Source organism: Cherax quadricarinatus, chromosome 46, assembly GCF_038502225.1.
Source record: "Cherax quadricarinatus isolate ZL_2023a chromosome 46, ASM3850222v1, whole genome shotgun sequence".
NCBI lineage: Eukaryota > Metazoa > Arthropoda > Malacostraca > Decapoda > Parastacidae > Cherax > Cherax quadricarinatus.
In genome coordinates this window covers 8,370,230-8,386,542 of record NC_091337.1, presented here as the reverse complement: position 1 = coordinate 8,386,542, position 16,313 = coordinate 8,370,230, and the positions used below count along the sequence as shown (strand labels likewise).

The following is a 16,313-nucleotide window of genomic DNA, read 5'->3' as shown; positions in this document are numbered from 1 at the left end:
TTCCCCTCTTTGCCTCCAAGGACAAAGTTCTTTGTCTCCACAGACTCCTAAGTGCACCACTCACTCTTTTCCCCTCATCAATTCTATGATTCACCTCATCTTTCATAGACCCATCCGCTGACACGTCCACTCCCAAATATCTGAATACATTCACCTCCTCCATACTCTCTCCCTCCAATCTGATATTCAATCTTTTTTTTTTTTTTTTTTTTTTTTCAACAAGTCGGCCGTCTCCCACCGAGGCAGGGTGACCCAAAAAAAAGAAAGAAAATCCCCAAAAAGAAAATACTTTCATCATCATTCAACACTTTCACCACACTCGCACATTATCACTGTTTTTGCAGAGGTGCTCAGAATACAACAGTCTAGAAGCATACACATATAAAGATACACAACATATTCCTCCAAACTGCCAATATCCCAAACCCCTCCTTTAAAGTGCAGGCATTGTACTTCCCATTTCCAGGACTCAAGTCCGACTATATGAAAATAACCGGTTTCCCTGAATCCCTTCACTAAATATTACCCTGCTCACACTCCAACAGATCGTCAGGTCCCAAGTACCATTCGTCTCCATTCACTCCTATCTAACACGCTCACGCACGCTTGCTGGAAGTCCAAGCCCCTTACCCACAAAACCTCCTTTACCCCCTCTCTCCAACCCTTTCGAGGACGACCCCTACCCCTCCTTCCTTCCCCTATAGATTTATATGCTTTCCATGTCATTCTACTTTGATCCATTCTCTCTAAATGACCAAACCACCTCAACAACCCCTCTTCTGCCCTCTGACTAATACTTTTATTAACTCCACACCTTCTCCTAATTTCCACACTCCGAATTTTCTGCATAATATTTACACCACACATTGCCCTTAAACAGGACATCTCCACTGCCTCCAACCGTCTCCTCGCTGCTGCATTTACCACCCAAGCTTCACACCCATATAAGAGTGTTGGTACTACTATACTTTCATACATTCCCTTCTTTGCCTCCATAGATAACGTTTTTTGACTCCACATATACCTCAACGCACCACTCACCTTTTTTCCCTCATCAATTCTATGATTAACCTCATCCTTCATAAATCCATCCGCCGACACGTCAACTCCCAAGTATCTGAAAACATTCACTTCTTCCATACTCCTCCTCCCCAATTTGATATCCAATTTTTCTTTATCTAAATCATTTGACACCCTCATCACCTTACTCTTTTCTATGTTCACTTTCAACTTTCTACCTTTACACACATTCCCAAACTCATCCACTAACCTTTGCAATTTTTCTTTAGAATCTCCCATAAGCACAGTATCATCAGCAAAAAGTAACTGTGTCAATTCCCATTTTGAATTTGATTCCCCATAATTTAATCCCACCCCTCTCCCAAACACCCTAGCATTTACTTCCTTAACAACCCCATCTATAAATATATTAAACAACCATGGTGACATTACACATCCCTGTCTAAGACCTACTTTTACCGGGAAGTAGTCTCCCTCTCTTCTACACACCCTAACCTGAGCCTCACTATCCTCATAAAAACTCTTTACAGCATTTAATAACTTACCACCTATTCCATATACTTGCAACATCTGCCACATTGCTCCTCTATCCACTCTATCATATGCCTTTTCTAAATCCATAAATGCAATAAAAACTTCCCTATCTTTATCTAAATACTGTTCACATATATGCTTCAATGTAAACACCTGATCTACACATCCCCTACCCACTCTAAAACCTCCTTGCTCATCCGCAATCCTACATTCTGTCTTACCTCTAATTCTTTCAATTATAACCCTACCGTACACTTTTCCTGGTATACTCAGTAAGCTTATTCCTCTATAATTTTTACAGTCTCTTTTGTCCCCTTTCCCTTTATATAAAGGGATTATACATGCTCTCTGCCAATCCCTAGGTACCTTCCCCTCTTTCATACATTTATTAAACAAAAGTACCAACCACTCCAACACTATATCCCCCCCTGCTTTTAACATTTCTGTCATGATATTCAATCTTTCATCACCTAATCTTTTTGTTATCCTCATAACCTTACTCTTTCCTGTATTCACCTTTAATTTTCTTCTTTTGCACACCCTACCAAATTCATCCACCAATCTCTTCAACTTCTCTTCAGAATCTCCCAAGAGCACAGTGTCATCAGCAAAGAGCAGCTGTGACAACTCCCACTTTGTGTGTGATTCTTTATCTTTTAACTCCACGCCTCTTGCCAAGACCCTCGCATTTACTTCTCTTACAACCCCATCTATAAATATATTAAACAACCACGGTGACATCACACATCCTTGTCTAAGGCCTACTTTTACTGGGAAAAAATTTCCCTCTTTCCTATATACTCTAACTTGAGCCTCACTATCCTCGTAAAAACTCTTCACTGCTTTCAGTAACCTACCTCCTACACCATACACTTGCAACATCTGCCACATTGCCCCCCTATCCACCCTGTCATATGCCTTTTCCAAATCCATAAATGCCACAAAGACCTCTTTACTCTTTAGCCTTATCTAAATACTGTTCACTTATATGTTTCACTGTAAACACCTGGTCCACACACCCCCTACCTTTCCTAAAGCCTCCTTGTTCATCTGCTATCCTATTCTCCGTCTTACTCTTAATTCTTTCAATAATAACTCTACCATACACTTTATCAGGTATACTCAGCAGACTTATCCCCCTATAATTTTTGCACTCTCTTTTATCCCCTTTGCCTTTATACAAAGGAACTATGCATGCTCTCTGCCAATCCCTAGGTACCTTACCCTCTTCCATACATTTATTAAATAATTGCACCAACCACTCCAAAACTATATCCCCACCTGCTTTTAACATTTCTATCTTTATCCCATCAATCCCAGCTGCCTTACCCCCTTTCATTTTACCTACTGCCTCACGAACTTCCCCCACACTCACAACTGGCTCTTCCTCACTCCTACAAGATGTTATTCCTCCTTGTCCTATACACGAAATCACAGCTTCCCTATCTTCATCAACATTTAACAATTCCTCAAAATATTCCCTCCATCTTCCCAATACCTCTAACTCTCCATTTAATAACTCTCCTCTCCTATTTTTAACTGACAAATCCATTTGTTCTCTAGGCTTTCTTAACTTGTTAATCTCACTGAAAAACTTTTTCTTATTTTCAACAAAATTTGTTGATAACATCTCACCCACTCTCTCATTTGCTCTCTTTTTACATTGCTTCACCACTCTCTTAACCTCTCTCTTTTTCTCCATATACTCTTCCCTTCTTGCATCACTTCTACTTTGTAAAAACTTCTCATATGCTAACTTTTTCTCCCTTACTACTCTCTTTACATCATCATTCCACCAATCACTCCTCTTCCCTCCCGCACCCACTTTCCTGTAACCACAAACTTCTGCTGAACACTCTAACACTACATTTTTAAACCTACCCCATACCTCTTCGACCCCATTGCCTATGCTCTCATTAGCCCATCTATCCTCCAATAGCTGTTTATATCTTACCCTAACTGCCTCCTCTTTTAGTTTATAAACCTTCACCTCTCTCTTCCCTGATACTTCTATTCTCCTTGTATCCCATCTACCTTTTACTCTCAGTGTAGCTACAACTAGAAAGTGATCTGATATATCTGTGGCCCCTCTATAAACATGTACATCCTGAAGTCTACTCAACAGTCTTTTATCTACCAATACATAATCCAACAAACTACTGTCATTTCGCCCTACATCATATCTTGTATACTTATTTATCCTCTTTTTCTTAAAATATGTATTACCTATAACTAAACCGCTTTCTATACAAAGTTCAATCAAAGGGCTCCCATTATCATTTACACCTGGCACCCCAAACTTACCTACCACACCCTCTCTAAAAGTTTCTCCTACTTTAGCATTCAGGTCCCCTACCACAATTACTCTCTCACTTGGTTCAAAGGCTCCTATACATTCACTTAACATCTCCCAAAATCTCTCTCTCTCCTCTGCATTCCTCTCTTCTCCAGGTGCATACACGCTTATTATGACCCACTTCTCGCATCCAACCTTTACTTTAATCCACATAATTCTTGAATTTACACATTCATATTCTCTTTTCTCCTTCCATAACTGATCATTCAACATTACTGCTACCCCTTCCTTTGCTCTAACTCTCTCAGATACTCCAGATTTAATCCCATTTATTTCCCCCCACTGAAACTCCCCTACCCCCTTCAGCTTTGTTTCGCTTAGGGCCAGGACATCCAACTTCTTTTCATTCATAACATCAGCAATCATCTGTTTCTTGTCATCCGCACTACATCCACGCACATTTAAGCATCCCAGTTTTATGAAGTTTTTCTTCTTTTTTTTAGTAAATGTCTACAGGAGAAGGGGTTACTAGCCCATTGCTTCCGGCATTTTAGTCTCCTCATACGACACGCATGGCTTACAGAGGAAAGATTCTTTTCCACTTCCCCATGGACAATAGAAGAAATAAAGAAGAACAAGAGCTATTTAGAAAAAGGAGAAAAACCTAGATGTATGTATATATATATGCATGTGCGTGTCTGTGAAGTGTGACCAAAGTGTAAGTAGGAGTAGCAAGATATCCCTGTTATCTAGCGTGTTTATGAGACAGAAAAAGAAAACAGCAATCCTACCATCATGCAAAACAGTTACAGGTTTCTGTTTCACAGTCATCTGGCAGGACGGTAGTACTTCCCTGGGTGGTTGCTGTCTACCGACCTGCTACCTATACACATTGAGTGTCTTTAATACTACCCTATACCACATGAACCTGAATGAAATCCTGCATCTGAAGCTACTAATTGTGAAAGATTATTACAATAAAGTTACATGTTATACCTATTTCAAATCAGGGAGTGTTTTTGTGGATACCCTGTATAGTAAAAAATATTTTTGGTATGTTTAAATTTACTAATTATTACAGGATCTTTTTCTGTACCAAACATGTGTGTTGAGCTCCGAGGGGATGTTGGAGAGAGAGAGAAACCACTTGTTAATCTTCTTCTGGAAGAAATCAATGCTACTTATGAGGCATGTGAACCTTACAAAACAAGCATTCAGGTGAGAGCTCAAACTTGCATTACTGTCTTAACACACAATTAACATATTGCTACATTTTCAAACGTTAAATATTCAGCAAATAGCTAATATTAAGAACTATTGTTTACAGCATTTTAAGAATCTTTACTTTGAGTACTAACTAATATGGGAGGTGAACAGTGCTAGGAAAGAATTAGAATAAGCTGGATTAAATTTGTACCTTTCTTTATTATAAATAAAATAAAATTAGCACAAGATTTTAAATTTAACCCTAGGAGTTATGTATTACTTTTAACAAAAGTCTGTTCATGTTAACTGCTACAGAGTATTGCAATCTGTTACTCTTAACTGCTACAGAGTATTGCAATCTGTTACTCTAACCAATTATCTTGTATCAGCACCAATTGCTTTAGTGATGAATATGGAGAATACATTTTTGCTAATTTTACTGTAAAAAACCTTAAGACGCCTATAACAATCGGTGCCATTTACCGGATACCCCACACTAACATCCCAAACTTCAGTGAGAAATTAAGGCACTAATAACAAACAGACAAATGAATAAGCACCACCTTCTCTTAGCTGGAGACTTCAACATCAACTTTGGCCTACTAGATGATCAGCCTGTAACTGATTTCATCAACAATATGAACAACACACTTCTCATACCAACAATAATTAAACCAACCAGGCTCACTGAAACAAGTGCAACCATAATAGACCACATATGGACCAATATACTAGCCCCCCTTAAATCAGGGATAATCACAGATAAACAGACCACTACCCTACCTTCCTCTTGACAAACATTAGTAAACCACCACTTGAATACAACAAAGTCTCATTTAGACTCCATGATGAGGCCTCAATAAGGAAGTTCACAGCTGACCTAGAGACTGTTGACTGGCCTACAGAATTCTCCAAGGCCAATGGTATTGACGACTGGACAGACATTTTTCTTAACAAACTACTTAGACTATACAACAAACATTGTCCTATAAAAACGAAACAGATCACAAACAAATGGCTTGGTTGCCCATGGCTAACCAGCACCATTCTGAAATCCATTGATAAGAAACACCAATATGAAAAGCAATATAGACAGGGCTTAATACACAAAGGTATTCTTAAACACTATTCATCAGTCCTCACCAAAGTAATAAAGAAAGCCAAACAACTATACTACTCCAGTAGATTCACTGACACAAGAGGAGATACAGTATAAAAAAGACCTGGAAAACACTCAGATTCTAGGGACCCACAAACTGAAAAAAACAAGAATATTGTCCTAACTAAACCTAATGAAACACCACTGCAACCCACCGACACAGCTAACAAGATAAACGACTTCTTCTCAACCATAGGTTCTAATCTCGCCAATAAAATCCCACGTACCAATGCCCATGCCGGGGACTACCTAGATGGGAATTTCCCAAATTCCTTCTATCTTGCTCCAACTGAGCCCACGGAAGTCACCGAGATTATAAAGTCACTTAAAAATAACTGAGGGAATCTGTCTCATGTCCCACCATTATTGTACAAGAGAGTGGCCCATGTCCTCTCGCATACTATCTCATTGCTTTTTAACAAGTCACTAGAAGCTAGCACCTTCCCGAAACTACTCAAGACGGCAAGCGTTACACCAATACATAAAGGTGGTGACCCTACAGATTTAAACAACTATAGGCCAATATCAAACTTACCATTGCTATCCAAAATCTTTGAGAAACTTGTGCACAGGAGACTATATTCATTTATAACGTCACAAAACATACTCAACCCCTGCCAATTTGGATTCAGGAAAAATAAAAGCACTAACGATGCAATTATAAAAATGCTAGATCTGCTTTACACAGCATTGGAAAATAAGGAATATCCACTAGGAATTTTTATTGACCTAAGAAAAGCTTTTGACACAGTAGACCACAGCATCCTACTCCACAAACTTGACCATTATGGTATAAGAGGCCATGCGTTTGCATATTTCAAATCTTACCTTACTAATAGGTATCAGTATGTCACCATTAAAGACACAGCATCAACAACACAGCCACTTGATACTGGAGTTCCACAGGAAGTGTCCTTGGTCCCCTGCTCTTCCTCATATACATTAATGATCTTCCAAACGTATCTCGACACCTGAACCCCATTCTCTTTGCTGACGACATGACTTATGTCATCTCTCACCCTAATCTTGCAACCCTCAACACCATTGTTAATGAGGAGCTGATCAAAATATCGACTTGGATGACAGCCAATAAACTTACGCTTAACGTTGACAAAACCTACTACATTATGTTTGGTAGCAGAGCAGGAGATGCGCAAATTAACATTTGCGCATCTCCTGCACCCATATCCAACACATAACCAAAAAAGTATCCAAAACGGTTGGGATCCTCTCCAAGATACGATACTACGTGCCGCAAACTGCCCTTCTCACACTATACCATTCACTTATATATCCATACCTCACCTATGCTATCTGTGCTTGGGGTTCAACTGCAGCAACACACCTAAAGCCAATAATAACCCAACAAAAAGCCGCAGTAAGAATAATCACCAAATCCCATCCCTGGCAACACACCCCCCCAGTCTTCATAGATCTAAACTTACTCCCTGTTCAGTACATCCACACTTAATACTGTGCAATCTACATCTACAGGACCTTAAATTCCAATATTAACCTTGACCTAAAATGCTTTCTTGATAGTTGTGACAGAACCCACAGGCACAACACCAGACACAAACATCTCTATGACATTCCCCGTGTCCGACTAAACCTTTACAAAAATTCAATGTATGTCAAAGGCCCTAAAATCTGGAACACCCTACCTGAAAATTCCAAAACTGCAGACACATTCATCACCTTCAAAACTACCATCAGAAAACATCTTATCTCCCTGATACACCCTGTCAACTAATAATATGAATACCACCTGGTGGTTCACACTTACACTCACTCACCCATTTGACCATAAACAGAAATATCAATCTCAATCTCAAAATAATGAATCTTAACTAGTCATAAGTTGGCCTGTGATACTCCAATACTGAAACTATGTATAGTGCCAAAACAAAAGCATTCACATTGCTAAACTCACAACTAGTATTTAGTCACTTAGCCATAATACCAACTTATCTCATAATTTTGTAACATTTTAAACCTAAGATTTAATATAAGTTTGCCCGAAATGCCTAGCCATGCTAGGCGTTCTAGTGGTACACTCTGTAATTATTATTTTACTACATGTAAACCACACAATAACCAAATTCTGTAAACTCAGCATTGTAATACTTACAGAGAATAAAGTTTGAATTTGAATTTGAATTTGAATTTGAGTGAAAACTGATGGCAATTGTCAACAACAGCTGAAACTTTTTTTTTTTTTTTTTTTTTTGTACAACAAACCCGCTGTATCCCACCAAGGCAGGGTAGCCTAAAAAGAAAAACAAATGTTTCTCCTTTTAAATTTAGTAATTAATGCAGGAGGAGGAGTTACTAGCCCCTTGCTCCTGGCATTTTAGTCGCCTCTTACAACACGCATGGCTTACGGAGGAAGAATTCTGTTCCACTCACCCCTGGAGGGAAGCAGAAATAGATAAGAAAAAGAAATAGGAAGAAAATATAAGAAAACCCAGAGGGGTGTGTATATATATGCTTGTACATGTATGTGTAGTGTGACCTAAATGTAAGTAGAAGTAGCAAGATTTACCTGGAATCTTGCATGTTTATGAGACAGAAAAAAGGACACTAGTAATCTTACTATCATGTAAAACAATTACAGGCTTTCGTTTTACACTCACTTGGCAGGACGGTAGTACCTTCCTGGGCTACCTTAACATCTGAAACTTCCTTCTTTCAACTCACCGGCCGTATCCCACTGAGGCAGGGTGAACCAAAAGGAAAAACTTGTCCAATTTTAATAATTGTCATGTTTGCTGGAGCATACTAAGTACATGAGCCTGAAAACTCTGGAACATTTCTGTCATGCCTCAGATTTAATCTAATTACATGAAGTAATAAATTTTTTCATCCATCGCACTTTATATATTTTGTATTAAAGTTGCATTCAGAGAGAGTGTATGTTCTATTCTGTTCTTCAGGTAACTCTTCGGTCACTAATGATGGAAGATCTGCAGCAGTCTGATACAAGTCCACAGCATAGATTTCTCATGAAATCTGACACAGCATCACAGGACTCTGCATCAGATGCTCATCCCAAGTACTCGAACCTTTACCCCACATACCACTCACACAGTCACTTCTTCCATGAGCACAATGTCTCGCACTATATTTCTACATCGTGTCCAGAATTTTGGCATCATCATCCTGCTAATCTAGGTGCCTCATCATTGCCCAGTGAGCTGAAAATGGAGAAACCTTTCTTTAAAGCTTTGCAAAAGCCTGCCTTTACTCAAAAAAGAATTATGAGAGGTAAGCCTTGATTTTTAATTTTTAATTATAGAGGGAGTAAAAGAGGTTTTATGTGCAAAGGGCTTGGGCATGTAGCTGGCATGTGTGAGCATGTTAGATAGGAGTGAACAGAGACGAATGGTTTTTGGGACCTGATGAGCTGTTGGAGTGTGAGCAGGGTAATATATTATGAAGGGATTCAGGGAAACTGGTTAGCTGGATGTGAGTCCTGGAGATGGGAGATAACAGTGCACTCTGAAGAGGAGCGGAGATATGTTGCAGTTTCTGAACTGTAGGTGCACCTCTGGCAAGACAGTGATGGAATGAATGATGATGAAAGTGTTTCTTCTTTTTTGGGTTACTCTGCTTCAGTGGGAAATGGCCAGTGTGCTAATAAAACAATAAAATATTAATAATAGTAATCATTAATAATAATAAAAACTAGATTTTTTTTCAACAAGTCGGCCGTCTCCCACCGAGGCAGGGTGACCCAAAGAGAAAGAAAATCCCCAAAAAGAAAATACTTTCATCATCATTCAACACTTTCACCTCACTCATACATAATCACTGTTTTTGCAGAGGTGCCCAGAATACAACAGTTTAGACGCATATACGTATAAAGATATATAACGTATCCCTCCAAACTGCCAATATCCCATACCCCTCCTTTAAAGTGCAGGCATTGTACTTCTCATTTCCAGTACTCAAGTTCGGCTGTATAAAAATAACCAGTTTCCCTGAATCCCTTCACTAAATATTACTCTACTCACACTTCAACAGCTCTTCAGGTCCCAAATACCATTCGTCTCCATTCACTCGTATCTAACACGCTCACATACACTTGCTGGAAGTCCAAGCCCCTCTCCCACAAAACCTCCTTTAACCCCCTCCCTCCAACCTTTTCGAGGATGACCCCTACCCCACCTTCCTTCCCCTACAGATTTATACGCTCTCCATGTCATTCTACTTTGATCTATTCTCTCTAAACGACCAAACCACCTCAACAACTCCTTTTCAGCCCTCTGACTAATACTTTTAGTAACTCAACACCTTCTAATTTCCACACTCTGAATTCTCTGCATAATATTTACACCACACATTGCCCTTAGACAGGACATCTCCACCGCCTCCTTGCTGCAGCATTTACAACCCAAGCTTCATGCCCATATAAGAGTGTTGGTACCACTATACTTTCATGCATTCCCTTTTTTGCCTCCATAGATAACGTTTTTTGTCTCCACATATACCTCAATGCACCACTCACCTTTTTTTCTTCATCAATTCTGTGGTTAACCTCATCCTTCATAAATCCATCTGCTGACACGTCAACTCCCAAATATCTGAAAACATTCACTTCTTCCATACTCCTTCTCTCCAATTTGATATCCAATTTTTCTTCATCTAAATCATTTGATACCCTCATCACCTTATTCTCTTCTATGTTCACTTTCAACTTTCTACCTTTACACACCCTCCCAAACTCATCCACTAACCTTTGCAACTTTTCTTTAGAATCTCCCATAAGCACAGTATCATCAACAAAAAGTAACTGTGTCAATTCCCATTTTGTATTTGATTCCCCATAATTTAATCCCACCCGTCTTCCCAACACCCTAGCATTTACTTCTTTTACAACCCCATCTATAAATATATTAAACAACCATGGTGACATTACACATTTTACCGGGATGTAGTCTCCCTCTCTTCTCCACACCCTAACCTGAGCCTCACTATCCTCATAAAAACTCTTTACAGCATTTAATAACTTACTACCTATTCCATATACTACTTGCAACATCTTCCACATTGCTCCTTTATCCACTATCATATGCCTTTTCTAAATCTGTAAATGCAATGAAACCTTCCCTACCTTTATCTAAATACTGTTCACATATATGCTTCAATGTAAACACTTGATCTATACATCCCCTAGCCACTCTAAAACCTCCTTGCTCATCCACAATCCTACATTCTCTCTTACCTCTAATTCTTTCAGTAATAACCCAAAAACTAGATACTTGTATGTAATGTATTTTGATATTACTGTATAGAGTAATATTTATTTGGAGTATAGTTTATTCCTGGAAATATAAATTGTAGCATATTGCTTTGGGGCTTTATTGATCTCTAGTTTCAGTATGTTTAACTTTTTTTTTTTGTGTATAAAGTACATGCATTGTGGTAAGTAGGGGATGGTTATGGCTTCTTCGGTCACCTTAATGTATTCAATCCATTACCTGTTTATTACAATACAGTTTAACTTCAGTTTTCGTTTACCTTGGTTTTCGTCTAATTTGGTTTTCGATGACTTCTTCAAAATTTTGTCCCAGTTTTCATTCATCACCTAAGATTTCGTCATGTTGACAGTGGTCCACCGTACCAAACGTGTCTGCCCGTGCCCACACAAAGCATCCCACACATGAGTCAGTCTGGCTTTGTTTCTCGTCGGTAGGGGGTGGTAGTGATGGTGGTAGTGATGGTGGTAGAGGGTGGTAGTGATGGCAGTAGAGGGTGGTAGTGATGGCAGTAGAGGGTGGTAGTGATGGTAGTAGAGGGTGGTAGTGATGGTAGTAGAGGGTGGTAGTGATGGCAGTAGAGGGTGGTAGTGATGGTGGTAGAGGGTGGTAGTGATGGTGGTAGAGAGTGGTAGTGATGGTGGTAGAGAGTGGTAGTGATGGTGATAGAGGGTGGTAGTGGTTGTGATGGTGGTAGAGGATGGTAGTGGTTGTGGTGGTGGTAGATGGTGGTAGTGATTGTGGTAGAGCCTCGTGGAAGTGATGGTAATAGAGATAACCTCTCCTCCCTCTCCCCTCCTCGCCGTCTTCCATACGTCAACAAGAGTCTTCAATAAAGATGAAAGTGATGTTAAATGTTCATTTACCCATGTCATTAGTCCTTTATATTTATTTCTCATTGTTTTCTGTATGTAAAACTATAGCTATTCTTTATAAAATGTATTTTTTGTTAATACTTTTGGGTGTCAGGAACGGATTAATTGGATTTACATTATTTCTTATGGGAAATATTGCTTCAGTTTTCGTCGAATTCGGTTTTTGTCAGACTTTCTGGAATGAATTAATGATGAAAACTGAGGTTCCACTGTATATCTTTCTGTCCATGTTCAATATACATTCCCTGTTTCATAAATTACAACTTTTATTTTGAAAATAGAATTATACAAATATAAGTTTATTAGTTTTCCTCCTTGCAATAAATTTGATCTGTGTTCCCTGTAGATCTCTCCAGTGAAGCCACATGCAATATCACATGTACTAAGAGTCCTTGTACTCCACCGCCCTCACCAACTCCACGAGAAGGACCTCAGTTTCCACTCGAGCCTTCCTCTACTCTTGTCAAAATTACGATATTAAATGTAGACAAGAGATGCCCAGAATTTCACAGTAAATATGATGGGGTAAGTATGGTTTTAGTAATGCTGAGCTTTCAAAGCTAAAATGGATACTCTTGACTGACTATAGGAATACACTAAACTTCTCAATTTAATGAACCTCAAATTAATGGGCTTCAGAAATATGGGGCAAAATCTGCTAGATCAGTTGATTTGGAAACAATGGTCAAAGTCTGTTGGTTACAGAATTACTCACTATAATTATGATCACTGTAAAACCATTTTGTCTATCCACCACAACTGCCACTTGTTGCTCCCTTTTAATTTTACAATGAGGTTTGCTTTACCACCTTGAAGGAAATAAAAGGGAGGTATTGTACATTTCTGTCCTGTCATGTTATTGCATAATGGAAGCCTGTTAAACATTTTGCACTGGTAGGATTGCTAGTATTGAGCTCCTACAAAATTGTAACAATAAAACAGCATTTGTAAATATCACTAATTTCATTAACAATGACATAATAAAAATAAAGTAAAAAAAGAGGGTGTAAACAGAAGAATAAAGTCTTAATGGCTACTCCAAGTAAAGAAAATATAGCTAGAGCCTCAAAAAAAACAAAAAGTAAAATTAAAAGTTTAGGAAATAAAAAATTAAGTGAATGAAAGAGTTTCTGGTAACTCATTTTTGTGAGACTAGTGGTTAATTAAGGAAAGTAGTTTTGTAATATAAGTATATGGTCAGTCAGTCTGGTTAAGGTATCTTAAATGCCAAATGTTTAAGTAAATAATAAAAAATATGATCCACTTCAACTTGTTATATTGAGGGTCTGTACTCTGGTTTAGAAATTTTGTTTTAAACAAACCGGTCGTATCCCACCCAAAAAGAAAAACGAAAGCTTTTCTTTTTTGGGTTGAAAGTTTTTCTTTTTAAAGTCAGAAATTTATACAGGAGAAGGGGTCACTAGCCCCTTGTTCCCAGCATTTTAGTTGCCTCTTACGACATGTATGGCTCATGAAAGAAGAATTCTTTTCCACTTCCCCATGGAGATAAGAAATAATGAACAAAAACTATTAAAAAAATAGAAGAAAACCCAGATGGATGTGTGTGTGTGTGTGTGTGTGTGTGTGTGTGTGTGTGTGTATATATATATATATATATATATATATATATATATATATATATATATATGTTGGTAGTAGGTTGGTAGACAGCAACCACCCAGGGAGGTACTACCGTCCTGCCAAGTGAGTGTAAAACGAAGCCTGTGATTGTTTTACATGATGGTAGGATTGCTGATGTCTTTTGTCTGTCTCATAAATATGCAAGATTACAGGCATGTCTTGCTACTTCTACTTACACTTAGGTCACACTACACATACATGTACACATTTATTTATACACACTCATCTGAGTTTTCTTTGATTTTATCTTAATAGTTCTTGGTCTTATTAATTTTCCTTTTATATCCATGGGGAAGTGGAATAAGAATCTTTCCTCCGTAAGCCATGCGTGTTGTAAAAGTCAACTAAAATGCCGGGAACAATGGGCTAGTAACCCCTTTTCCTGTAAAGATTACTAAAAAGAATAAGAAGAAGAAAATTGTCAAAGTGGGAAGTCTGAATGTGCGTGGATGTTGTGCAGATGATAAGAAAGAGATGATTGTGGATGTTATGAATGAGAAGAAGCTGGATGTCCTGGCTTTAAGTGAAACAAAGCTGAAGGGGGTGGGAGAGTTTCAGTGGAGAGGAATAAATGGGATTAGGTCAGGGGTTTCAAATAGAGTTAGAGCTAAAGAAGGAGTAGCAATAATGTTGAAGGATAAGCTATGGCAGGAAAAGAGGGACTATAAATGTATTAATTCAAGGATTATGTGGAGTAAAATAAAGATTGGATGTGAAAAGTGGGTTATAATAAGCGTGTATGCACCTGGAGAAGAGAGAAGTGTAGAGGAGAGAGAGAGATTTTGGGAAATGTTGAGTGAATGCGTGGGGAGTTTTGAATCAAGTGTGAGAGTAATGGTGGTTGGGGATTTTAATGCTAAAGTGGGTAAAAATGTTATGGAGGGAGTAGTAGGTAAATTTGGGGTGCCAGGGGTAAATGTAAATGGGGAGCCTTTAATTGAGCTATGTGTAGAAAGAAATTTGGTAATAAGTAATACATATTTTATGAAAAAGAGATTAAATAAATATACAAGGTATGATGTAGCACGTAATGAAAGTAGTTTATTAGATTATGTATTGGTGGATAAAAGGTTGATGGGTAGGCTCCAGGATGTACATGTTTATAGAGGGGCAACTGATATATCGGATCATTATTTAGTTGTAGCTACAGTTAGAGTAAGAGGTAGATGGGAAAACAGGAAGGTGGCAACAACAAGTAAGAGGGAGGTGAAAGTGTATAAACTAAGGGAGGAGGAAGTTCGGGTGAGATATAAGCGACTATTGGCAGAAAGGTGGGCTAGTGCAAAGATGAGTAGTGGGGGGGTTGAAGAGGGTTGGAATAGTTTTAAAAATGCAGTATTAGAATGTGGGGCAGAAGTTTGTGGTTATAGGAGGGTGGGGGCAGGAGGAAAGAGGAGTGATTGGTGGAATGATGAAGTAAAGGGTGTGATAAAAGAGAAAAAGGTAGCTTATGAGAGGTTTTTACAAAGCAGAAGTGTTATAAGAAGAGCAGAGTATATGGAGAGTAAAAGAAAGGTAAAGAGAGTGGTGAGAGAGTGCAAAAGGAGAGCAGATGATAGAGTGGGAGAGGCACTGTCAAGAAATTTTAATGAAAATAAGAAAAAATTTTGGAGTGAGTTAAACAAGTTAAGAAAGCCTAGGGAAAATATGGATTTGTCAGTTAAAAACAGAGTAGGGGAGTTAGTAGATGGGGAGATGGAGGTATTGGGTAGATGGCGAGAATATTTTGAGGAACTTTTAAATGTTAAGGAAGAAACAGAGGCAGTAATTTCATGCACTGGTCAGGGAGGTATACCATCTTTTAGGAGTGAAGAAGAGCAGAATGTAAGTGTGGGGGAGGTACGTGAGGCATTACGTAAAATGAAAGGGGGTAAAGCAGCTGGAACTGATGGGATCATGATAGAAATGTTAAAAGCAGGGGGGGGATATAGTGTTGGAGTGGTTGGTACTTTTGTTTAATAAATGTATGAAAGAGGGGAAGGTACCTAGGGATTGGCAGAGAGCATGTATAGTCCCTTTATATAAAGGGAAAGGGGACAAAAGAGACTGTAAAAATTATAGAGGAATAAGCTTACTGAGTATACCAGGAAAAGTGTACGGTAGGGTTATAATTGAAAGAATTAGAGGTAAGACAGAATGTAGGATTGCGGATGAGCAAGGAGGTTTTAGAGTGGGTAGGGGATGTGTAGATCAGGTGTTTACATTGAAGCATATATGTGAACAGTATTTAGATAAAGATAGGGAAGTTTTTATTGCATTTATGGATTTAGAAAAGGCATATGATAGAGTGGATAGAGGAGCAATGTGGCAGATGTTGCAAG

The 16,313-nt window shown here is 38.6% G+C and overlaps 1 protein-coding gene across 1 annotated transcript in view; it reads left to right on the top strand.

The window, feature by feature from the left end:
• The window catches only part of Vps13D (vacuolar protein sorting 13D), a 328,982-nt gene that overhangs the window by 122,215 nt on the left and 190,454 nt on the right, over positions 1-16,313 (top strand). Inside the window, exons 29-31 of the mRNA XM_070094401.1 lie at positions 4,932-5,068; positions 9,152-9,482; positions 12,698-12,876. Coding sequence (XP_069950502.1) covers positions 4,932-5,068; positions 9,152-9,482; positions 12,698-12,876 — 647 coding nt within the window. The remainder of the gene's footprint in view (positions 1-4,931; positions 5,069-9,151; positions 9,483-12,697; positions 12,877-16,313) is intronic.